General features: G+C 44.0%; 3 protein-coding genes across 6 annotated transcripts; 2 read left to right on the top strand and 1 right to left on the bottom strand.

The window, feature by feature from the left end:
- Window positions 1–314: 314 nt before the first annotated feature.
- On the bottom strand, window positions 315–13,348 carry gan (gigaxonin). Of its 3 annotated transcripts, none has more exons than XM_086162978.1 (13): window positions 13,221–13,348; window positions 12,326–12,606; window positions 11,530–11,644; window positions 10,365–10,715; window positions 9,442–9,510; window positions 8,295–8,446; window positions 7,373–7,494; window positions 7,103–7,215; window positions 6,830–6,979; window positions 5,878–6,014; window positions 5,320–5,454; window positions 3,146–3,255; window positions 315–3,072 (listed from the first exon to the last, which is right to left on the bottom strand). In XM_086162978.1, the coding sequence occupies exons 2-13, from the start codon at window positions 12,508–12,510 to the stop codon at window positions 2,900–2,902; spliced, it is 1,812 nt and encodes a 603-aa protein (XP_086019104.1). In that variant the 5' UTR covers window positions 12,511–12,606; window positions 13,221–13,348; the 3' UTR covers window positions 315–2,899. The 3 variants fall into 3 exon arrangements, with proteins under 3 accessions (XP_086019104.1, XP_086019105.1, XP_086019106.1); XM_086162979.1 differs by having other exon boundaries at window positions 12,326–12,533; window positions 13,221–13,303; XM_086162980.1 differs by lacking the exon at window positions 5,878–6,014.
- A 913-nt stretch (window positions 13,349–14,261) lies between these two features.
- On the top strand, window positions 14,262–16,771 carry acd (ACD shelterin complex subunit and telomerase recruitment factor). 2 transcript variants are annotated; one of them, XM_086162983.1, is made up of 2 exons: window positions 14,262–14,749; window positions 15,242–16,771. In XM_086162983.1, exon 2 carries the CDS (start codon window positions 15,322–15,324, stop codon window positions 16,702–16,704), a length of 1,383 nt encoding a protein of 460 aa, XP_086019109.1. In that variant the 5' UTR covers window positions 14,262–14,749; window positions 15,242–15,321; the 3' UTR covers window positions 16,705–16,771. The 2 variants fall into 2 exon arrangements, with proteins under 2 accessions (XP_086019109.1, XP_086019110.1); XM_086162984.1 differs by lacking the exon at window positions 14,262–14,749 and adding an exon at window positions 14,762–14,979.
- Window positions 16,772–20,401: 3,630 nt separating this feature from the next.
- On the top strand, window positions 20,402–22,376 carry foxl1 (forkhead box L1). The gene has a single exon (XM_086163273.1). It carries the CDS (start codon window positions 20,595–20,597, stop codon window positions 21,510–21,512), a length of 918 nt encoding a protein of 305 aa, XP_086019399.1. The 5' UTR covers window positions 20,402–20,594; the 3' UTR covers window positions 21,513–22,376.
- The last annotated feature ends 2,541 nt before the right edge of the window (window positions 22,377–24,917 follow it).

The following is a 24,917-nucleotide window of genomic DNA, read 5'->3' as shown; positions in this document are numbered from 1 at the left end:
AGCGTCACGATAAGCGATGATCTGCGTGTGCACCGATAAGGGCGAGGCACTTTCATTTACTGGAAGGGGGCGCAGTTTCAGAAAATGACACCTCTTCATTCAACGACAGAACGTCGATTGCGTCATTTGTTTTTCCCATTTTGCGACATTTCCCTGGAAAATTGTTGGCGTCACGAATCCACGTGTTTCTCTGAAAAGGAGCGGGAACAGGAAGACGCGGACTGACGTGGTGAGAACGACTCTCTCCCTTCTCGCAGACTTATTGGTTTGCATGGGGACATAAAGTGAGAAAATATAAACCAAGTGATTCGATGCATGGTTCACCACTTTTCGCGCTTTAATTTCACACATGGAAGACAAAACATGTTGTGTTTGGGCAAAACATCTTGGTGAGTCAGCTAACAGTAACCTCTGTGATATGCCTGCGTCATTGCACAACAAACCTACACACACACACACATTTTGTGACTGAATGTGCGTTACAGGAGGCGAGACAACTCGCCGAATTTACAGCACAACCATGGAGAAATATGAAACACGTAGAACTACACTTTCGACAGTTACAGTTACAGTTACAAATCAAAGCCCGTCTTCGTGATGTAGTCAAACCCGCATATATAGCCGTTCATCTAGGAGGCATTTGGTTTCAACATTTGGATATAGATATCGTTCGTTTTAATCGGCACGGTGAGAAATACAGGAAGTGTGTGCAAACTGTGTTTTAATGGCGGTTCTCACTGTGACGCATTTTAAAACCTTTTTTTTTTAATTTAGTTCAGTCCGGAAGAAACAATCATGTGACATCCCAGCATTAAAAAAAAATGGATGAATTAAAATCATCCAAATTATGCTAAATAATTTTATAGTTTAAGACCAGACAAGAATCTTTGCCCTCACAATAAATATTGTCTTTTTTCTGTTAAACACAGCTTATTTTCTAAAAATTGGGAACTTCACGACTTGGCTAGAACAGGAGAAAATTTAAATCACTTAAGATTTTCCAGATTTTTCCCTTTGGTGTCACTGACTGGAAATTGGGTCAAGTGTTTTCCAGGTTTTTCCACTCGTCACTTTTAAATCTCAACACTTCACGTGTGGTCTTGAAAACCCAGCAGCGAAGATGGACGTCCCAGGGAACTCTCTGCCTGCCGCAAAAAGTCGGGCGGACGTCAGTCCAGTTTCCTCTGGATCGCAACTTCGATCCAACTTATTTGTACTGTCAGACATGCAAAGCGAGGGGGAGGGAAGGGGGGTTCGGGAGGCGGATTCCTCTCCGACAAGCAAGATGCAACACGGCCAGCGCTATTTCCCGTGTTGACTTTACACCGCGGCTGAAAGATGGGACGCACCGGTGCTACGGGCCGCTGACACTCACTTTCAGAGGCTGGAATTGTCTGCGGACCATTAAGCCGAGTGTGATTTATTTTACGAGATATTCCTCCACGATAAAACTTCTCATCTTTAGACCACGCGGAAGAAGCGCGTTGTAATTTTGAATAAACTAAATGGGGTTGTTAAATATAGATGTGACAGAATGGGCTCTGTCTTTGTGAGACAAAGCAGTTTGTCTGTAGCACAACAGGAAATTGTTATTAAAATAAAAAACAATACTTTTTATTATACTATAAATTATACTCTGGATTCAGCGGCGTGACAACAAAGTACGTCGCTTTCAAAACCCGACTGAGAATCTTCACGCAGGTTTCAAGTAGCTACATGTATTAGTGTTTTTTTTTTCCTCCTATCTGAAGAGGCGTGCTTGTATCGCGGAATGAACCCTCTGAGTGTGTGTGCGTGTGTGTGTGCATGCGTGCACGTGTGCGGTTGAGGACAGACAGCAGCAGCTGTAAGTCACATAGAACAAATGGGTTCAAGGGATGCCAAAAGTGTACTGACTGGAAAGCTGGGGTCAGAGGTCACCGAGGCAGCAAAAACACACCCAGAGAGTCTATTTCCGGCACGGTCTGAGCAGGAGAGCTTCCAAAACAATTAAAAAGTGCCCACATTAGGCAGAGATGACATCCATTTTACCAGAACCGTATGACAAGCGACGGTCTGTTTTTTTTTTTTTACGTCCTCGTCTGATTCACCAACTGACCGATTGGTGATTCTACATCGCGTTCAGGGACCTCTTTTGTTCATTTAAAATAATAATGATAATAATGTCCTGAAATGGTATTTCATCCGGGAAGGGATGCACACTTTTTGCAGCCCGTGTGAAAATCGGTCGCTTTTTTCCACCTGACCCCGGGAGATTCAACACGACAGATAAAGACGGGGCACGAGAACAACCCCGGATGCCCGTTCTGCCTTGCGAACGGATCGCGCTTTAGCGGATTAACGTAAAGTGACGTGAGGTGGCGAGGGATGAGACCGGGCGTGACGCCGCTGAAGTGGGCCCCCTGCCGGCTGCTCCAGGGCGAGCGGTTTTAAGGCACCTCCCAGACCCCGGGTCCTGTCCTCTGAGTTACACCCTTGACTTTACCGTTAAGACGACGGGAAACATTTCTGTTGAGAAGTGCTAACACCTAGTGCGACGTGAAAAATACATCACTATATCCCGCTATATCCCATCTAAAATGTAAATCTTTGCTTCCCTTGTTTCAAAGAATATCTAAGCAGTGTTACCTGAACGTATGTAAACATTTTAAAGCACGGAACCTGCATTCAAAAAAATGTGGAAAGTCAACCCACTTCTTAAAAAAAAAAAAAAAAAAAGCAGTTAAATAAAAATAAAGTTCAGTGTTAAAAACAAATGTTAAAAAGTAAAGTGTTTAACTTTGTGCTCCGTATAGTTATACAGCAAAACGGCCTGCGGTGTTGGGAGTCGGCGTCCCTGTTACTCAGGCTAAAGTAGAGCATACCGGTGTGCAAAAGTGAAGCTGGTGGGTCCCGGACATCACACCCGGATGCGGAACATGCCCTGGTTCAGCTGGAGGCGGAACAGTCGGCAGTTGGCGAAGCGCAGCGCGGCGCAGGTGGTTTTGGAAAGGTCGCTCGGGACCATGGCTTTGGTGCGGTGCCACGTCCCCGTGCTGCGGCGAAACTCGCGGATGTAGTCGAAACTGGCGCCTGGAGGGGGAAGAGAAGATTAGCCCGGCCCCGAGGGTGCGGCTGACCGGAGTCGCGTCACCGTGGTACACACCCGTGTCCAGGTCTCCAACCACGTAGATGTTCGCTCCGATAGGAACGGCGCCGTAGACGAAGGAGGAGCTGGTCTGGATGCAGAGATTCTGGTCGTCCAGAAACATCCACCTGGACAGGATGAGGGCGTCAAGTTTTACAGATGAGCGTCTAATTTATCAACTACTTTAAACGAAATCATGTATTTATTCATGTAAGGGGGGCTGGAGCCTATCCCAGCTGTCGTCGGGCGAGAAGCGGGGTTCACTTCGCTAGTCCATCAAACGGCAACATATACAGTAGAGCAGGGGTGTCAAACTCATTTTAGCTCAAATCTATTAGAAAGAAAATCTATTCTAAGGTGGGCCGGATGGGTAAAATCATGACATATGAACTACTGTTACGTACCTATTGTTCAATTCACTCCTCAAACCTGGTATTTTTTTAGCTTTGCGAGCCAGATTAAACCTATTCACCGTCCTAATCCGGCCCACGGGCCTTGAGTTTGACACCCCTGCAGTAGAGACATACATAGACATACAGCCAGTCACCCCATCATTCACACATTATCTAGAGACATGCGGTCAAATATAGAGACAAAAAACCATTCACACTCTCATATCTTGACAATTCAAGGCCTCCAGTGAACCTCCTGTATGTTTTTAGCCCATTACGCACCCATGCGAAGAACATGGAACGTCCACACAGAAACAAAGGCGTCCAACTAGGCACATTGTTTCTGTGAGGCAAAAGCAAACGCCGCTCAACCGGCTACTAGATAACCTGGATCCTTTTATTTAAACGAAAAGCTGAAAAGCAGGCTACCGAACTGTGAAACTATTAATTTCACAGGTGGCGTCTATCAAATACAGCCCCCTTACAAGCACTTCCTGTTTGGGCTCCTCGGTGGCTGCCGGCGACACCTGCAGTTCGACAACGTGGCCACTTGGAGGGAAAATTATGCTCCGTCTTCGCCACTTTGCAGACGCGGGTCCGGATTAATCTACGTGCGATTCCAATTAGAATCGCGTTTTCGAACGCGATTCAAATCGGACGGTACTTTTCGCTGTTTTTTTCGACTTCGGCAAACACATCCGGTTCGAATCGATTTGAATGAAAAGAGGATTTTCGGTCTCCATGCGATAGGAATGTAATTGTGTCGAACTATACGCTCATTTGTGATGCGGTGACGGCGTTTCAGAATTTAAACGGTCACCAGGAAACCTGAAAAGAATTTAGAAAAGTTCTTTGTCTGATCCAATCTGGATTATTTCAAACATTTCTTTTGGATTGTCAGCGGCCCTAGTGTGTGTGTGTGCGTGTGTGTGTGTGAGCATGTGTTTATTCAACAAATATATGAATCAAAAGCACGTGGCGCTCTCTCCCTCGGGTTCAGAGTGAATGCTGCTCGGCCTGCAGCTAATCTCCTCGCCAGACGTTCAGCTGGATCGCTAAAAGACCAGATGCTGATCTTTTTTTCTTGTTTTAAAGAATTTAAAAGTGATGAAATGACAGTTGATGGCAGGTGGCCGACGCCGTTCCTGCCTCACGGGGAAATAACAGGACCTGACTGCACGTTTAAATGTTTGATGGATTAGATTAATATGAGAAACATGTCATGTTAAAAAAAAACAACTACATAGTGAGAGATGATGCTGATTTAAAATGCTATTTTTGGGCTTATTAACCTGCATTTAGAAAGGTGAAGAGTGAGCCAACAACAGGTTTTATACTGTGTGGCCTGCAATGCCCCCGATTGGTTGCTGAGTGAACTGCAAGAGCAGTACAGTTTGAACTTTCCCTGTTCTTTGCTAGATCTTTTACACTTAAATATGTTTATTTAACTATGATAGGCCTAAAAGTGACTGTATGGCTTTCTTAAATGATCCTGGCTGATATTTTTACATTATGTTATACGTGTAATTTCATTTTCCAGGTATTTTGGGGGCTTGTCTTTGTTGAATTTCAGGGAAATTTGAAATGTCCTTTCCGGTAGTGTGTTGCAAAAATTAGACACATTTTCAAAATAATGGGAAACAGTTGCCTGGGCAATCTGACCTGGAAAATCACGTGCTCTCCTAGAAATTCCTTAATCATTCTTCTGTTTTCCTATCACAGCTTCCATAAATCTTCCTCCCGTTGTCCCTGATACGGTTCCGGAAGAGAAAGAACCCGCTTATATGTCATCCTGCCGACCTTCTCATCTCGTCGTGGTAGAACTCGGACTTGCAGGTCATCATCTGTCGCTCCTCTGCGTTCTCCAGCTCTTGGCTTCTCACGCCGCCGAACACGTACAGCTCCTGGCCCACGCCACACGCCACCGAGCCAAACCTGACCGGGAGGAAACCAATTTGTCAGGGAATCTGTTCGGCCCAGATCGAGTATTAATAGCAAATATGAATGTTATTGAAATTCAAATCACAGGATCTAGTAGTAGAAATAAAATCAGAAACACAAAGTATCAATGAATCCCTGTTTTTTTTCATTTCATTAAGAAGGTTAGTTTGAAGGTAGCATCTTGCAGATGTTTTAATTCACCCTCTTTACGGCTATCTTACGGATGACTTTCCAGAGGAGAGAGAGCGAGACCGAAAGCTGAAGGTTTCGTCATATCTCGTCACATATTTATAAAGACATGACTTCATGTGAGGTCGTCAGCATCGCCGGATCGTTTCTCGATCATGTATCCGGGTCGGTCCCCCCCCCCCCCCACGCCCGCTGATTTCCGAAAAAAGGGACACCCGAGAGCCGCACCTTCTCTCTTTGAGAGGACAGAGGCTGGTCCACTGCTGGGTTTTGGGGTCGAAGCATTCGACCGAGTCGAAGAGCTTCCCGTAGGAGCCGCCGCCCATGGCGTAGATCTTCTTGTTCATGGAGGCGTAGCAGCCCACCTGAGGGACAGACGGACGGACCAGCCTCATCACGTGGGAAATAAAAGGCTGCCGTCTCTATGGTTCACTTTCTGCCTTGCTACTGCCTGGACTGAATAGGCCGCATATCGATACCGTGATTAATCCCCTCCCGTAATCCTCGGTCAATTTCTTCACCATCACATTTTACTGATTTACTGATTAGACAAACAATAAGGAACCAAAATATTACTTTGTAATATCTTAGGATATCTGGTGCGTCAGCATTCAATTAGTGAAGGAAATAAGACGGTAATTTTAAAATCTCAGCGGTGATGAATCAATTTTGGAGGCTCAATGCGCAGCAGAGGCGGTTTTTAACCCTTTATTCCTTCGACTTCATTCTTTGGTGTACATTTTCTGTTTGAACCGGCGTCTCCTCATATTTCGTCTTTTCTTTAGCTTTTTTGTTCTAGATTAGTTGTTTTGGCATCATTCGGGGACAACTTAAAAACTTTGGATTGACATATTACACTCAAAGACAGTGTTTTTTTTCATCAATCACCTATGTTTATATATTAAAAGTGTTTTCCTTTCTCATATTATTTCAGTATACTAGGCCTTATACCGATGCCTCACGGTGTTCCTCTCCATTTCCGATAAACTGGCTGTTGATACCGAGCACCTGTTGGGAAATGTTTCCCCCTGCTGGCAGCGGAGCTCACACGTCTAGGTCGCTGTCATTCCCACCCCTCGACTTTACAGAAAATTGACCAGAAAAAATTGTGATTCAGAGGAAAACCAATGATAAAGGAAAACTGCGATGTTAATGTTTCTCGGCTATAAATGTGCGTTACCTTCCGGATCATGGTCATGCTCGTCTGCGTCTTCCAGGTGCTGAAGTGCGGGTCAAACACCTCCACGCTGGTCAGCTCCCCGTCTTCGTTCTCCCCCCCGAGGACATAGATCAGACCGTCCAGCTCCACCGTGCCGAAGTTCTGACGGGCCTGCGACGACAAACGGGGGGGGGGGGGCCGGGGTCACGGAACTGCCGGATCGAGAGTAATACTCAAGAGCCGAGAACTCGTTTTTTAACGTTTTTGAAAACAGGTTTGAAGCCAAGCGGTTGCCTGAAGCATCGGGGGGATGGGGCTCCAGGTGTTGGAGTCTGGGTCGTATTTCTCCCCGGTGTCCAGGACGGTGTTGTCCTCACTGGTTCCGCCCACCACGAACAGAAATCCCTCTAAAACAGACAGATAACAACAACAACTTTATCGCTGCTGAGTTTATTTGTCCAGTCTGCTGTCCCGCTTGTCACACCCAGGTGCGGGTTGGAGGACTACTGAGTGGAAATTTCCCGGATGGTTTTACATCTTTCTGGTGTGTTTTGATTTTCTGACCGGCGGCAGCCACGCCGTGGCAGAGGCGGGCGGCGCTCATGGGCTGCAGCTCGATCCAGGCCTGCCTGTTGGCGTCGTAGAGCGGACACATGCAGCGCGTCGCTGCCGTGGGACTCCTGGTTCTAAGCGGGACGGAAACAAACGGGGAATTGAGTCGTGGAGCTTCGTTCAGCCAGATGTTCGATAACCTGACAGTCACGGTGCTCAGAAAACAAAGAAATACTTGCAAAGCGCAATAAATCCAGTTTTGCTACTGCGGAAACTATTATCTATGATAAATTCGACTTTTTTATTCAGGTGTTTTTCCAGATGTGATGACAACAGTGAGGGGAATTCCACTTAAAATGGGAGATCACGTGGAATTGTCAACCTAAATATGAAGTCTACTTGGCTTTTTTCAATCCCAAAAGGAAAACCTTGTTCTAGATTTGTCAAATTACAACCAAACTACAGCAAATAAAGGAATAAGGCACTAAATACATATGTAAGAAACTAATACAAGGCCAGAGTGGAGACTGAATAACAACATTTCAAAATAAGTTGTGTTCAAATACACAGAAAAGCGGTTATGGCTTGAATTACACTTACAGTGATGGAGAGAGGTTTTTATACATGAAGTGAATTTTAAAGATACAGTTGTTTGAAACACGGTCCGACAATGACCGGGACTTTGTCAATGTCAATAACATCTGACGATGATGAATCGCTACGGGTCAGTTTGCTGAGTAACATGAGCGAGAGCTGTGTACATGACTTGCGTTTGCTTATTTTTGATCAAAATAAGATTTTCTTCTCTACGGTCCCATTTGTGTAGGCCGAGCAGTGTGTGTGTGTCTGTGTGTTAGTGTGTCCCCTGAACTCTCCGTAACCTTGAAGGATGATTGGTAAATTATTAAAGTGGGGCCTGCGGACGGTCGCTCACATTCTGTCCTCTCCTCCGGCGATGACGATACACTCGGAATAACCTCGGGGCTTGAAGGCGGCCAGCAGCGCCTCGCCCTGCAGCTGGCTGTCGCCCAGCGCCGACTGACAGTGCTCGCGGACCACCTCCCTCATCAGCGGCTCCCCCATAGCCTGAAGGGACAGAACCAGACACACACACACACACACACACACACACACACAGGTTACACACTGACCAGGGGACCGGCTGCACACTCTTACCACCGCAAAGGAAAAGATGTTCAACAAGGTTCAATACTGTTACTGTCAGACCTGTTCACACTTCATATAGACATACAACCATTCACACAGAGATTACAACCATTTACTCGTTCACTATATATATATGTATATATACATATATATATATATACACACACACACACACACACACACATATGTATGTATGTGTGTGTATATATATATATATATATATATATATATACATACATACATACATATACATACGCACACACACACACATATATATATATATATAGAGAGAGAGAGAGAGAGAGAGAGAGAGATATACACACACACAAACATATATATAGATATACATATATATACAGGACTGTCTCAGAAAATTAGAATATTGTGATGAAGTTCTTTATCTTCTGTAACGCAATTACAAAAACAAAAATGTCATACATTCTGGTTACAAATCAACTAAAATATTGCAAGCCTTTTATTATTTTAATATTGCTGATTATGGCTTACATCTTAAGAAAACTCAAAAATCCTATCTCAAAATATAAGAATATCATGAAAAAATATTTTTTGTTTTTTTAAACGCATTACAGAAGATAAAGAACTTTATCATAATATTCCAATTTACTGAGACAGTCCAGTAAACATACTACTATTCACAGATTATACATAGACACGCAACCGTTCACCCTTTCATTCTCATGTCATCGAGCCATATAATTCACTCACTCGTTCACAAATTAAAGAGACATAAAACAAATCACTCCCTCATTTATGCAATATAAACATATTTAGGTTCCCCTGCATGTGTTCGGACTGTGGGAGGAACCTGGAGGAATTCCACGCAGACGCGAGGAGAACGTGGAGCCTTCACACAGAAAGGCCCCAAGTCAGGAAACCACCGGTTTGGGACGAACCTGCTCTCTCAAGTAACTGGCATCCAGGCCGTGAAGCCACACCGCCGCCATCACCTCCTTCATGTGGACCTGCAGACACACACGTCATCCGCTGTGCTTTCCAGCAACAACTGGAATTCGACCAGATTTTCGAGTTCTTATTCCCGAGTCATCACAATAGAGGAAAAGCTCCGTCAGAGAAACTGTCCATCCTGTCAGGATACATGCGGCTCTTGGGCAGGGCTTTGGGATTAACGACTTTACTTGTCATTCCCCGTCTTTCTGGAGGAATCAATAATGATCTGCCGCAGCAGGACCAATATAATTAAAAAAAAAAAAAAAAAAAAAAAAAAAAGCAGGTTTTGAATGCATTCTTGGAATTCTTTCTGAAACTGAGCGAGACTAGTCTTGTTTCCCCGCGGCTCCTGAGGCAGGAGGTGTTCACCACTGTATGCAAACAGTCCCAAAGAAGATGGACTGAGTAAAAAAATAACTTGTACCACGAGTCCGATAGGTATCAATGCATCTGTTGCATTCATACGCTTCCTGTCTACCGAATTAAGGAGGAGCCTGAAAATAAAATCACAGAGCAGAAAATCGGGCCAGAGGCGCTGAAACCTTTCAAGAAATTACAGAAGATAATAAATAGAATGAAATAATTACCTAAATATGTGATATTTTGCTCAACTTTGAGTTTTTTTTTTTTTTTTTTAATGACTTTGATATTTTCTATTTTATTTCAATTAATTATTACTATTTATTAAATAATGACCTAAATAAATAGTAATAATTGAAATAAAATAGAAAATATTAAAGTCATTAAAAAAAATTAAAGTTGAGCAAAATATCACATTGAAAAAAAGATTAGCTGGAAACGCTTCCCCGAAATACAGAGAGGAAAGACTACATAAGGGCATCTGGGCGCAGGTTAAAGCTCCACCCACCCTGCGATCCTCCGGGTCGTGGGCAAACCACCGTACCACGGCCTCCAGCACGTGTTTCTCATTCCCCACGTTGAGTTTCTCCATGGCCAACACCTCGCAGAGACAGCTGTGGGGCAGCTCCCTGAACTCCTCCGTCAGCGCCACGTCACGGAAGTGCGTGTGCAGAAAGTTGGTGGCGGTGTGGTGCACGTGATGCAGGCAGTAGTGCAGAGAGAAGAGGCGGATGCCGATGCAGTTCTCCGCTGTGATGCAGCTCTCCAGGAACTGGCAGCACAGAGACTTGAGGTCGGTCATGAGCAGGAGATCGGACGCCTGAACCATGTCCTGGATGGTCCCCTCGCTCAGGCTGATCTGTGGGATTGCAGGCGCGCGCGTGTGTGCACATACATGCGCGCGCGCGCGCGCACACACACACACACACACACACACACACACACATACACACACACAAACACAATGTCAACATGCAACCAGTCTCACTCCTGCTCTGATCTCACCTCACTTCTACATTCCATTATTGCCATTTGGGAAGACGGAATCAGTTATTTTTAAATTCATTTCTAAGAAATGAGCATCTGGTTTAAAATAATCTAGAGGGACGACAAGAAGAAAAGACAGAGAAAAGTGATAACGCAAGAAATTGAGTGACAGCGAGAGAGATCGGGAAACAGAGAGAGAACAGAACAAATTGTTCACTCATTTATTCAGAACGGCTAAAAATAACAACAATAAATGAACAAAGTGACCTCAGAATAAGCCAAAAAAATCAGCTGAAAATTAGCAAACTTTTCTTGATATATAGCACAGGTGATATTTTTGATTCACAAATTGTTTTGTTTTTTTTAAAACCAAATATGGATTTTACATGCTGTTCTTCGCCTCACTTGTAACTAACAGAATCAAATCCACGTAGCATTTGGAGTTAATCATGTTAAATGCAAAGGGTGACGCAAGGAAGATTCTGAGCGTTAATGTGGAAGAAATAAAACAACGTGAGATAATCGGAGTCAGGCCGATGCCAAGGTGACAGGAAGCTGAACATCGGGTTCGGCGGGGGTCACACCCCGACAGGAGAGACAAGAAAAAGAGGAAGGTGAGGCTACTTGAATGGAAACGCCTGCTAGCTTGTGCTTGTCACGTCTAGTTTGGAGGTGCCGTCACTCACCTCCCCGCTGAAGATGAAGTCCAGGATCTGCTTCATGATGGACATGGAGACGCCCTGCAGCTTGATCTTGTAGGTGGACCCGTCCTCCTTCGGGGGGTTGTAGTTCAGCTTGGTCCTTTTTGACAAACCACAGTTACGGGAATGAAATGTCTTGTAGCGGTTTCATCCGTATGGTTAGAAAATAAGAAATGCTTTTATATCCCTGAAAATGTTTTGTTGTTTGGTAAGAGAGAGGAATTTCAAATGTGCTCATGAGCTTTCGGGAGTTATTTTAACATCCCAAGCCATCGAGGGAACGCTCCTGGGGGGAAATTATCATATTATTAATAAGCAAATCGCACAGGGAACAAATCAAATTGTAAGCTTTAAAAAAATATAGATACATGCATGCATGCATGCATGCATGCAGGCAGGCGGGCAATGAGGATGTTGAGCTCCTCTTTAGGAGTGAAGATCTGGGTTCAAGGATGCAGAGGTTGGAACAGGAGGATTAGAGGAAGAGATTTGTGGATGGAGAGACAGAGAACATGACGTTAGTTGGTGTGAGAGAGAAGATGATGGACAGAAGAGGGTTAGATGGAGGAAGATGACTGGCTGAGGATCAATGCGTGGATGCAGACAGCAATTTGTGACGCCGTGAGAGTTAGACGGCAATGAAACCAGACAGACATGTGACCCAGCACTGAACGTGCCCGGTACCTTTGACAGTTTGAAAGAGGACACACCCATGTGATTCAACACTGTTAAGGAGAAAACAAAAAAGCATGAGTGTCAGCAGAAATGGTGGTCCCCTGACCTGATATAAGGACTGGCGGCAGCCAGTATATTTTTCTGGACTGGGAGCTCCTCTCCATCCACCACCAGCAGGGCATCGTGGAAAGTTTGCTCCTGCCAGAAACTCCGCAGGGTCCTGAGCAGCTTCTGGGAGTGTTGTGGGTCACAAACTGTTGAGCAAGGCTCTCCCGGTGCAGGATCGGGCATGGTTAGGCTAGCCACGGTCCACTCTTGTTTACCAAAGAAAGGAACAGTGCGCAGATCTTCAGTCCAGTCTGCCTTGCATTAAGATTGCACAGCTCGCTATACGGGAAAAGACGACAAAACAACACAAAGTACAATCGATCGCAGGTAAAAAGAGGACGGTCTTCCATTCGGCCACCACGAAAGAAAAAATAAAATCTATATTTTGGGAAAAGTAAGCGAGTGGATCCTTCTTTTGCCACAACACGCCTTCTTAGGCCGTATCAATGACCCGCATGACGAAAAACCATAAACAAGAAGCATAATCGCAGAAATATGTTGCTCTGTTTAAATCTTTCTCCGCCGATCGCTTTGTCTAAAATAAACATTCTAAGATAAATATTTATTTCCCAGAAAATGACAAGGTTAAGCAATTTTCTGGCTCGTTGTTAACGTCTCCATTAAACAAGTGGTTTCCGGACGGACTTTGGCAGGCGGCCGGTGGTGGGCTATGCTAGCATAGCTGCACAAATACATAATAGCACGACGTTGAACAGTTTGGTTGTTTGAATTGCACAGTGTAACGTTAAACTTGTTTAACACAAAGTCAAAGCAGAATGACAGCTCAAAACTAAGGGGACACGTCAACTTGTAAACACATTGTTTACATTGAATCAAAGTTGTAAGTCTCTTTCCCGTGTACAGTTCCAAATAACCGAGTTTGGGTGTCTTACCTTAAGCCACCTCGTTTTTCTGTCTCTCTTAATTGCGGCCGCAAGTTTCAACCCAACGACATTTCACACTACATGAATCATTCCGGAGGAGAGTGTTAAAAGTCGGCGTGAAGACATGTGTCTGTGCTACGTTTACGCTCCGAATGCAAGATAGTAAACTTGAAATTCTCACTGTATTTTGTGCTCTCCTTTTTCAAATTAGGACGGGTAGTATACAAAATAAATGATATAACGATGTTCATTTTTGTGTGATAGAAATAATTCAGTGGCGGTTGTTGTGATACAGCGGGTATCGCGTCTTTTTCGCTTAGTTCATTTCTTTGCGTCTGTTACAACCGACTGTACATGAAGGCATCATGAGCAATGCGGAAGTGCAGCTATACGATGTCGTAATCCCTTGCTTGGCATCATTTGCATTGGCAAAGATTTATATTACGTTGATTTTTTTTGAAAATCGCCAGATTGTCCTGAAAATACAAAAAAGGCTGTTGCATAGTAACTGCATCGATATTTTTTTGACGAAAAAAGGTGAATGAATGTGAAGTTGGACCAAAACAAGTATTTTCAATATTCCACAATTAATGTGCTACCCTTTTCACAGGGAAAATTCAGAAATCTACTTAAAATGCATAAGCAACTACACAGTGAAAGGCCAATCAGATTATCCATGATATTTTTTTTAGCCTGTATGACTTCTTTTTTTTTACCATTTTTATTGGACATGTCTGGTATAAACAGACAAAACACATGAACAAAACAAACATGGCTAAATAAAACCGAGTGTCAATGATATTAACAGGCATGAGGAAACATAAGGACATTCATTTTGTGTGCAATCGATTAACTATAAGGGTAAACAAGATTCATGGCCTGTGAGAAATGTTTAATTCTAGAAATAAGGGGGCGAAAGGAATTCATAAATTAGAATAATAAAATTAATAATAATAACAAAAAATGGCAAGGGGAATAAAATATGTATTTAACTTGGTTGATCTAAATGAGTATCATTCGTAAAACTGTATGTTTTTTGGTTTGGGGATTTTCCATACATTTTAAGATTTTTTTTTTTTTTTATACCATTCAAATCGTTTCGATTTTTCATGATGTTCCACGGGGGGGAACATTCATATTCGCCCCACGGAACAAGGGGGGCGTGGTTTAGGAATGGTCAGTTTTGTATAAGTTACAACTCGCCTTCGTTTTCGCAGTCCTTCCTTTCCACACCATAGTATAATCATTATTGTTGCTATTGATGACATTGAATTAGTATTTGAAAAGTCAAATTCAGATCGATTTCTGTCAAGCAATATCCTGATATTATCAAAGTTATATTCGCGCGCGCAGGAACCGACAAGTGACTTCCGGCGGAAGCCGGAAGTTGATGAGCCCGGGATATCGTTGTATTTTGCTGGTCTCTTACGACTTCTTAACCATTTTCAAACCCCGGGAAAGAAATATGGACATTTAAAAGTGCAAATCGGCCAAGATTCGAGAGAAGGAACAAGCATCGCGTCTACAGCTTTCTTAATGTAAGCGTACAGTTGGAAAGTCACTCCGGTCTTGTTTGTCCCGGTCGAGTTGCCATATAGGAAAACCAACATAACGAATCCGCTCCCGCGTTGGCGCGTTCAAAATCTTGCAATTGTATTATAGTAATGGTTATGTCGTTGTGAATTGACTTGCGTGATTCAAACACGTCAAATTATCTGAATCATTTCAAAAGTCGCCACGACTTGTGTACGCATCCGATCTGGGAGAGGTAACGAACTGCTGGCCTGGTTCAAACTAGTGTTATGCTATGTTATGCTAACTTAGCTAAGTCAACCTGTCAACCTATACGTCCGATGTAAACATGTTTGTGCTTTACTGCCATCTCCATTTAAATTCTTCCAATATTTTAAGTTTTTTATAATAATGTTTTCATATGTTATAATATATTTATTTTGCTTAATGGGGTGTAAACTGCAGATTTTTGGTCATTTACAGCTTCACTGATTAATATCTTCTTTTTTTTTTTTAAGACTGGAATGGAGGAACCACTAAGCTCCACGAGTTTGTCTAAGAGAGGATAACCAAAGATGCACATTGTGAAACTACAAATATGGCGTATTACTACAGGGAGAGAGTGTCTCCTTGGATCGAGAGCTTGATTCAGAGCTATGGCAGCGGAGAAGAGGGCATTGACAAGGTGAGCCCTGTCAAAGCTTATGTCACCGGAGTGGGTGAAATTCCCGAATCCCAGGTTCACAACCCCGAAGACCCAACAGGTCTACTTTTCCTCTCTGATGGAGTGCTCCAGATACCCACCATTCTCACGCACGCCGCCTGGGAACAAATCCAGGAGCAGGAGGACCGCGACTGTTTCTCCGGTTTTCCCGGCACCATAGTTTGCATCGCACGCTACAAGCTGCTCTTCTGCATGGCGCCAGAGCAGATCAACTGTAAGTTCTTGTTATTGGTCGGAGGGATGGCTTCCCTCGCGGTCAGCTCGGTGAGGGTCAGATCCCCCTGCTACACCACCTGCCCCTCTGTCAGATCAATTATCAATAAAAGGTGGCGGCAGCAGATGATCGATGAAAGGCTGAACTCTCAGGATAGCGATGCCGGCTTCACTCTGACAGAGCTTTTATCAGAGTGGGAGAACGACTGTCTCCAGAAGATGGCCGACGACGTGCGAGCGTTGATCACGGGGCAGAGTCAACCTGAAGGCCAGCAGCCTGCTGCAACAAAGTGGGATATGGAGCGGGTTCAGTATAAGGGAGAGGCACCTTTCAGCGTTCCGGTGAAATATCTTCTTATGCCAGAGGAAGGTGAACTAAATGAAGTAAAGTTGGAAGTACCTGGGAGTCCATCCGGGGAGGCCAGCCTGCTGCTCGAGGACAGGTTCCTTGCCAGGGCCGATAGTGATATCAACCCTTTATTAAACCCGTGGGATCTTTTCCAGCCTCCGTCTTCCTCCTCCAGCGACAAAACGCCGGACTGCTCCCCACAAAGTCCAATGAGCGATTGCCCGGCCTCTTCCACTAGCTATCAAAGCTCAAAAATAGAGCAGAGTTTCCTTACGCCGTACCAGAAACCCCGAAGCGGTGAAAAGAAAGATACGGACATGCAAAGAGAGCAGGAGAGAATAAGCCTGGAGGCGAAGAGAAAGACGATGAAGTCGATGGACGAAGATGCAATCACGTCCGAAGACAAGGAAGTCAGTCCTCCCTCCAAGCTCTTCTACCTCCAGGGATCAGGGGTCGACGAAGACCGCGTCACCCCTCAGAGTCAAACGACGGGGACCCGTCAAAAGGCGAGCCTCGAGGTCCACGCCGACGGCAAGCCCTTCTCGTACCGTTACCAAGTGTCACAACAGAGCCTGGAGGATCTCAGCTGCTTCAGAGTGTCAGATGCTCAGCTGAGCTGGGCAGTCAGGCATCTCCTCGCTCCGCAAGTCAGAGATCATCCCAAGCCTCAACATGCTGACACCGGAAAACTTTGAAATACGACTTTGGTGCTTTGTAAGTTATGTAAATAAAAATGACACGATAATGAAAGTACTGTAAAACTATCCAGCCTTGCTATGAACTTTTCTAAAGTGCTATTTGTCCAGTAGGTGTCACCAAACACCTCAGAGTAGACTTCTTTTTTTATTTTTATTTTTTTTAAGAGTCCTTTCACACAGGACAGTGTTTAGGAGTTGGTGCCCAGTTTCAAGGCGACATCAGGTGTGTATGCCAAGTCTGTGAGTGGATACACACACACGCACACACAGAGGGTTGGGTTGCTTTTGAAAACACTTTACATAACACAAAATAATAGCCTTATGTACCTTTTAGAAGGTATTGAAAGCATCTGCGACATCGCCTTGAAATGAATCAGGATACAAAATAAGATATGTCAAGTACTTCACAGGTTTTTGTCTTCATTTCCATCGAGATTTCTCAGATGTTCTCAAGACCTGATAATTTAGAAAGACTTTTTTTTTTTTCTTTTAAAAAAGGGGGAAATTCAGAAATAACAAGGATGTTCAGGATTATTTAAAAATAATGTATTTTTGAAGAAGTAGATGAGAAGTCTTCATTCTCCCGCTCAAAGTCCTGAGAAAGGCTTTTTCTCAGACCAGTGATGTCATTGTTGGCCTCGGCCGTGCATGATGTCATCCTCAACTTCACCAGGGTGGTTTCGTGAATTATTTCACCAGCCTAATGCATTAACGCGTGTTTAGCGGGCCTCGTATTCTCGTCACACGCGCTGACAAATGACGGATGCTGACATGTGGTCTGCACCAAGGAGGGGTAGAACTCTCCAGCAGCCGGATCCGTCTCATACTTGCTTGTTAGTTTAGTTTTATTTGCTAATGAATCACCGTCTGCCGAGGGAGAAACAGGGAAAAGACTGACTTTGGGAGTTTATCCACTGAAAGCTCCAAACCTCTAATGTAAGCAGGATCCAGCTGTGTGCACTTGTAAAGTTGTTATAATCCTGCTTTGACCTATAAACAGGAAAATACATAATATAAAGCATCATTCACAGATCGACAAAAATACTCCGTCCACGATGTCCATGTAAGGCAATGTAGCTGCCGAGCCTGCAGCCTGTCATGATAATTAAAAACACCGTGTTTCTCTTTTTTCTGCCACCACATGTTGAAATCAGTATTTGCCGAACCAGCGAATACGTGTTTGTTTGTTCGTCTCTGGTCCTTGAATGGCAAGTCACGACCCACCTGTGTGACCCGGGGAGGATGCGGACAAACACCCCCGTCCACCAAACGGTCTGAGAAAAGCTGCCTTGGCCGTGCTTAAGATTCAAAATGGACAACCTGTGTTAAATATTCAAAATGGATGGAACTGTTCTTAACCTGTGCTAAATATTCAAATATCACATGAAACCTAACCCATGCTAGATGGTCAAACAGACATAAAACGTATCCTGACCTGTGCTAATTATTAAAATAACTCATGAAACTGTTCCTAATTCATACTAATCATTCAAAATGGTCATGAAACTGTTCCTCACCATCGCTCGCTTTTCAAAATGGATATAAAATGTATTCAAATTCAAAGTATTTATTGTCGAATGGACAGTGTACAAACAGGTTTCCCTGTATGGTAAAATTTCTACTTTGCTGTCTGCAGTGCATTTGCATTTGTATCGATAGGAAATAATGATAGTAAACGTTATTATAAATATGGACAGTGTTGGCAGTGCAATAATGTTGAGGAAACCGCTGCTAAATATTCAAAATGTATAGGAAACGTGCACGGACATTAAACAGTTCCTAAGCTGTGCTAAATATGCTAAACTCATATAAAACTGTTCCATAACTTGCCCATGATATATTGTACTTTTTTGCACTACTGCAAACGCTATATAAATCCTCTGTTCGTGTGAAACTTATGTTAGTATTGACAATAACGTCGACTCTGACGAACCCGTACTGAATGCAGCAAAACAAGATCTGTTTGTCCAAAGTCCCCTGAATTTGCTCCAAATCCGTGAGAAATATTAACCGTTCCATGTCGATATATGTGACCTCACTCAGGAACATTTCCCTGGAATCCTTGCAGGGTTTTTTTTTTTTGTAAAGGAATTAGGATGTTTTATTAACTTCTGACTTAATTCTTTGTTTTATTTTGTTTTGTAGTCCTGCTGTGGCGGGGGTGGATTTGTCCTGTTTATTTTCTCATGGTGTGTGTCCTGTGTGTCTGTCCTGTCTTATTTTGGAGGGGGTTTCCTGTGTCTTCTTTGTGCAAAAAAAAAAAAAAAAGGGGGGGGCTTTCTCTCATTGCACTTTTGGGGTCTATTTGTGTTTCCGTGATTTCCTGTTTTACTTTGAACTTTTTTCCCATCCCTCCTTAATCAATACTTTGGGATCTATGTGTGTTTCTGCCATCGTCCTGCATCAACCGGGTGTCAGTCAGAAATCCTTCACGAATGAGCAAGAGACAGCCCTAAAGTGAACAGGACGTTGCATTTAAAGAAAAAAAATAAATAAAGAAAAAATTTTATCGAAAAATCAGCAAAAACTAACTGCGGCGGCCCGGACAAAAATACTGAAATCAGCAAAAAAGATCTGAAAAATCCTAAAAATGATCTTAAAGTCAAGTTGTTTCAGATCAAGTCAAAACGCATCTGTTTAAAGCAGCCGATTCCATCTGAAACCAACTGCTCTGTCACTTATTTATTATGATTTGATTTTTTTTTTCCACTCATACCAGTTTGTCACTTTCATTGTTTTAATTTTTATTGCTTCTTTTAAATCTGCATTTGTGTACACGTCTGTACTGCGTCCTTGAGTGTCGAGTACGGCACCTTAAATAAATTGTATTATGATTATTATTATTTCATTGTTTTGTTTACGGGCCGCCAAATCACAACACAGCTGTCTGGCGACGAGGTGAGCGTAACTCGTCGGAGACCAAGCGCTCCTCTATAAATCAGCCCAAAAATGGTCAAAACCAGGAAAATCAGCAAAGCTAGTACTTGTGGTAACTGGTATCACAACACGTACCGCCATTGGTAAAAGTAGCATGGCTCACAGATTGGAGTGGAACGGATAACGGAGATGGGATGAGATTGCCAGGAAGAACAATATGAAAAGGAAATTCCATCTAGTGACTATTTCTTTTTATATATTAAGGCCTTGTTGTATTAAGGGAGCACACATTGCAATTGACATAATTGCACACTGATGTAACCGCATGGAGGGGTGTATTTATTTATATTTATTTATTAATAGCTATTTTTGGTTTTGTTGTCTTTTTTGGTATTTGTATGATTTGTTGAAAAATAAATAAATGCAAAAAAAAAAAAAAAAAAACTCCACCAGTGATGATAACAATCTAATCACGACGGTGTTAAAGGTCAGGAAATAGTTTTTCAACTCACCTCCCCCACTTGCTTTTTATTTTTCAAGTCCAATAATAAAAAAATAAAATAAAATAAAATAAAAGCTGCAAAAAAAAAAAAACCTCTCGGGCCTGTGTTTGCTTGTTCTCCGTGTGCGAGCGTCTCGGCCGCGGCGCGTCACCGGCTGGTGGACGCGATGTTTCAAACAGCACATCGCACAGTTTACGTATCGGCTGCCCGGAAATTTTTTTCCAAATAAACACAGCTTGATTCGACCTGGGTGGGCAAACTTATCAAGCGGGTTAATTGTGTAAACACGGCGGGGTGGGAATAAGACGCCGCCTCATTGGCCGCAAAGAAAGGGGGAGGGGAGGGAAGGGACGCAGGCAATGAAATCTTAATTAATGTGGGTGGGCTGAGAGCCGTGTTTATGATGGACGATTTATTTCCCCGTGCGAAGTCGGCGGCAATTATTAACGTCTCCTCCCGCCGGGGGCCCCCAGAGTGTGGGGGAGCCGCGGAGCACCAGGCGGCCACATGGCTCTCTACCACGGCGCGGCTCTCGGCCTCCCGGCGGCCCCGCTCTTCTACCTGTACGGCGGGGACGATCACGGGAGGGGGGCCTCCTTGGGGTCCCTGGGTTTGGTACCGGCGCGCCGGGAGCCCCCGCAGAAGCCGCCGTACAGCTACATCGCGCTGATCGCCATGGCGATCAAGAGCGCACCGGAGCAGCGCGCAACGCTCAGCGGCATCTACCAGTTCATCATGGAGCGCTTTCCTTTCTACCACGACAACAAGCAGGGATGGCAGAACTCCATCCGCCACAATCTGTCCCTCAACGACTGCTTCATCAAGGTGCCCCGGGAGAAGGGTCGACCCGGGAAGGGCAGCTACTGGACCCTGGACACCCGCTGCCTGGATATGTTCGAGAACGGGAACTACCGGCGGAGGAAGAGGAAAGGGAAAGCGCAGCGGGAGATCGCGGACGGCGGCGGCGGCGGCGGCGACGGGCGTGCCAAGGGACCCCCCGCCCCCCCGAGGGGCTCCTCGGAGTCGGCGGAGGGGGGCGACGCCAAGCCGGTTCTGGCGGAGCTCAATCACCTCCACCCGCCGGTGAAGGCGCCACCGGACAGGAGGAGGTTGGACGCCCCGGAGGTGGAACCGGAGCCCCGGGTTGCGCCTTGCGCTTCGGATGCAAACCAGCGGGAGGCGGGGAAGGGGGCAGCCGGTGGTAAATCCAAGGCGTTCAGCATCGATAGCATTTTGGGGAGAAGCGACGGCATCGGCGGAGGAGGAGGTGGAGGTGGAGGCGTGGACGCACGGGAAACGGAGCTTCCGGTTTTCGCGTCAACCGCGCTCCTGGACTCCCGGCAGCATCCGCTGTACCAGGTGGGGTTTCCAGTCTGCTCCTACCTGGCCATCTCTTACCCGGACAAGGTACTGCGCTTCAAGTGAACCCCCTCCTCCTCCTCCTTCTTCTCCTCCTCCATCCGAGCAGAGGTTTTTTTTTTTTAACGCACAAAACGCAACTGACGCGCTGCTACGACCGCCGATGTTAACCGGAAAGGACGCGGACCGACAGGAAGTCCAGTTCACATCATAACAACGATATAATGCTAAATCGCGATTTAATACAGTCGGCGTTTTTTTTTCTCTTTTTTTTTCTTTTCTTTTTTTGCAAGTGAGGTATGTTCAATATACGGCAAAAAAAAAAATAAAATTGAAGTTCGTAGTTTGTCACTCCGCGTCCCGGGTGACGTCACATTCTCCAATGAAAAACACATTTGAAAAAAAAAAATCTATTTCTCGCCGAACAAGTATCTTTTAAAAAATACGCCGTTAAGCTACTACCCCCTCTCTTTCCTCCCCAATTCGAGAACAATCTGTTAAAGTATTCTTAGTAAACAATGTGTTTCTTCAGCTATAGGCTAACTTTGCTAGCTTTGACCTGCGGGCGCCTGACCTCACTGAGTCTGCGCGAAATCTCCCTTTAACAACAACAACAAACTTCAGTGTCAAAGGTTTTTGTGGATGCGCTCTTGTTTTTGTTTTTTTTTCTCCAATTTCCATTTAAAGTATATTCCGTTTTGCTGTTAAAAGCCTCCTCTGCCAGACTTTCCTCTCCAGGTAAATGTTCCCGCACATCTGAGCTCTCAAAAAAACTCACTAAGGCAGGATCTGGACGCGGCTCATAAAGCCTAAACTCGCGAAATGCAGTATGTATATATATTTTATACTCAGTAATGTAACCAAAGATTCATTTTACATTCTTCTATGTTCTGAGTTTCATCTGTAAATAAAGTTTAGTTTGATAATTAAGGGAAATATGATTGATTTTGATTGACAAGAGAGGTATAACGCAGTATAAGTCAATTTCTTTATTTAAGGGCTTAACAAATGCCAAGGCTATTACTATTACTACCGGCAGGCTGTTGAAATGTTGATATTTAAACCAAGGTGTAAATCACAAACTGCTCCGGCTGAGAGGGTTGGGTCGTCTACGACTTGTTGGCAACATTAAAATCATCCAAAAATTTGAATTTGATGACCTGAATATTGTCAAGGAAATAGGAAATGAATTAGGGGGCGGGGGGGGGGGGGGGGTACAAAAACGCTAAAAAAAAACTACAACTAATAATAATGAAGCAATGAACTGACGGTGGTGCATTACATAGCAATTATGTCAGAATCTGCCACACAAAGTCTGGAGTAGAAAAGACTACCGGTCCACACAAAATCTTCCATCACACTAGAGAAAAAATTGAATCTTCTCAAATTAAATTGAATCTTTGCAAATTAAATTGAATCTTCTCAAAAGGATTCCAGGCGTCTCCTGGGATTTCCAAGTCAGACGAAGCAGTGAGAGGGGAAGCATTTGATAAAACTAATAATTACTTTTTTTTTTTTAAACACAGGTTTTGATGAGAAAATTAACCCAGAGTTTGAATGATTTAATATTAACATGGTTTAATCGTATTGTTGCGTTTTAGTCAGGGAAAACCTCTGATTGACGGTAAAACGTTTGTTTAATAAGCAATAGCTGTTGTTGGCCACAGCCACGCCACACAAGCCTGCAATACAACGAACTGTCCAGCTCAATTCCAGGTAAAAAAAACAAACAAAAAAAACAGAATTCCTTGCACCCCAAACTATACGCGCAAAATTCCCAGCAACCCCAAAATCACACAGATAACAAGCATCAATATAAACCCCACTCGCTACAGTATAATACTCATCAATATTGGATTCAACCCAATGAAGGCATCCTGATGAACCCAATTATAAGACAATTATTAATATATAATATGTAATACAGAAACACACAACCATTCAGGCTGTCTTTCCCCTCTAATGAACCTTCTGCACGTTCTCTAACTGTGGGAGGAACCCGGAGAACACAAGGAGAACATGCAGCCTCCACACAGAAAGGCTCCTTTTTTTGCAGAATCCAACCACAGGTCACTGCTGTTTTCTCCCCCAAAAATGCCAAAACGTCAGCAAACAGTCGGTCAAGAAATGATTGAACCTAGAAAACAAGCTGATTGCAATTATGAAAATAGATAAATAAAAATAAAGGCTAAGAATCGGTGACTGGGAGTTCGGGAACTCGGCGGAGCCACATGTGAGACGCCGTGAGCTCGGCGGAAAAACCTCCAGCGCCGCTGCTTTGTTTTCTCACACAACAAATAAGGCTGCACGGGTTTCTTCTTCGTCTCAAACGCTTCTCATGAGGATCTTTTACAGAGCGCACACACACACACACACACTCACAGACATCATCAGATAACCGTCTGTTATTGGATGTCTTCGCTGACGGACGGCGGTGAGATTCAGGGAAAATTATGACTGTTCCTGAATGCACCAAACCGAAAACTTCTCACGTATTTTTCTTTTCTCTCAGTGTCTCTATTCCTTCCCTTTCTGGGGTTTTATTTACACATCTGACCAAAAGAATCCTATACACAGGAAATGCTTGTGATGGTGAGTTCCTCTCCTCAAACGTGGGGAAGTTTATTTGTTTCAGCAAACATTCCTGATGTGCACATCCACTGCCTGCCAGTGTGTGCGCGCCCCAGCAGAGGCTCTATATTTAGTCGCTATGGTTCCACGCAGGCCTCGCTCCACGGGGAGCCTGACGACGCATGAAGGGATTCTGACACGGGATCGGCGGGGATGGATGATCCGTCGGTGATTACAAAGAAATCAACAGAAACACCTAAAAATGAGTGAAATAATTCCCCTGATTTGGAAAACTTTACAAATAAATAGGTAAAAGAAATGTCTGAATATCGGCAGAACAAAGACGAACAGAAATCAAACCTCAAAGTCATCAAACTTTGTAAAACCTGCATATTAAGTCAAATGCAACCTTTTTTTTTTTAAATATTGGATAATTATTATCTTAGATTTGATTATGTTTTTCATGATATAACATGGTTATTTCAGTCATACAGTTCACTTCATTTAAGCAGATTTAGCAACAACATTGTCCTCATACGAGGACAAGGAGGGTTCAGTGTCCGTCCATCCATCCATCCATCCTTCCACATGGCCACATACACCGAATTCACTCCCTCATTCACATGTCCAATAGAGACATACAACGATTCACTCTCTCATTAATGCGACGGGAGAAATTTAGGGTCTCCGGCGAACCTCCTGGATGTTTTTGGACTGCGGCAGGAAACCGGAGAACCCTGAGGAACCCCATACGGAGAACATGGAGACTCCACACATAAAGGCCCATCTACTGGAATCCAACCTTCTTGCTGTGAGGCAGAAGCACGAACCACTGTGCCGCGGTATAGCCCTTCCTTTTAGTTTATATATTTACTTTTCCAATCAGACAATGGTCCTTAT

This window comes from Fistularia commersonii, chromosome 17 (assembly GCF_037954325.1).
Source record: "Fistularia commersonii isolate RoL2024-O1a breed Wild chromosome 17, RoL_Fcom_v1.0, whole genome shotgun sequence".
Taxonomy (NCBI): Eukaryota; Metazoa; Chordata; class Actinopteri; order Syngnathiformes; family Fistulariidae; genus Fistularia; species Fistularia commersonii.
The sequence above is the reverse complement of the archived record's forward strand: the minus strand, read 5'-3'. Positions and strand labels throughout refer to the sequence as shown.

What these genes read in the sequence shown, in the direction of transcription:
- gan (XM_086162978.1), bottom strand. Translation starts at nt 12,510, where the DNA reads ATGCCCGATCCTGCACCGGGAGAGCCTTGCTCAACAGTTTGTGACCCA. An exon ending in GCCGCCAGTCCTTATATCAG is followed by an intron (nt 11,645 to 12,325) that starts GTCAGGGGACCA and finishes TTTGTCAAAAAG; the next exon opens with GACCAAGCTGAACTACAACC. An exon ending in GGTTGGAGACCTGGACACGG is followed by an intron (nt 3,073 to 3,145) that starts GTGTGTACCACG and finishes TTCCCCCTCCAG; the next exon opens with GCGCCAGTTTCGACTACATC.
- acd (XM_086162983.1), top strand. Translation starts at nt 15,322, where the DNA reads ATGGCGTATTACTACAGGGAGAGAGTGTCTCCTTGGATCGAGAGCTTG.
- foxl1 (XM_086163273.1), top strand. Translation starts at nt 20,595, where the DNA reads ATGGCTCTCTACCACGGCGCGGCTCTCGGCCTCCCGGCGGCCCCGCTC.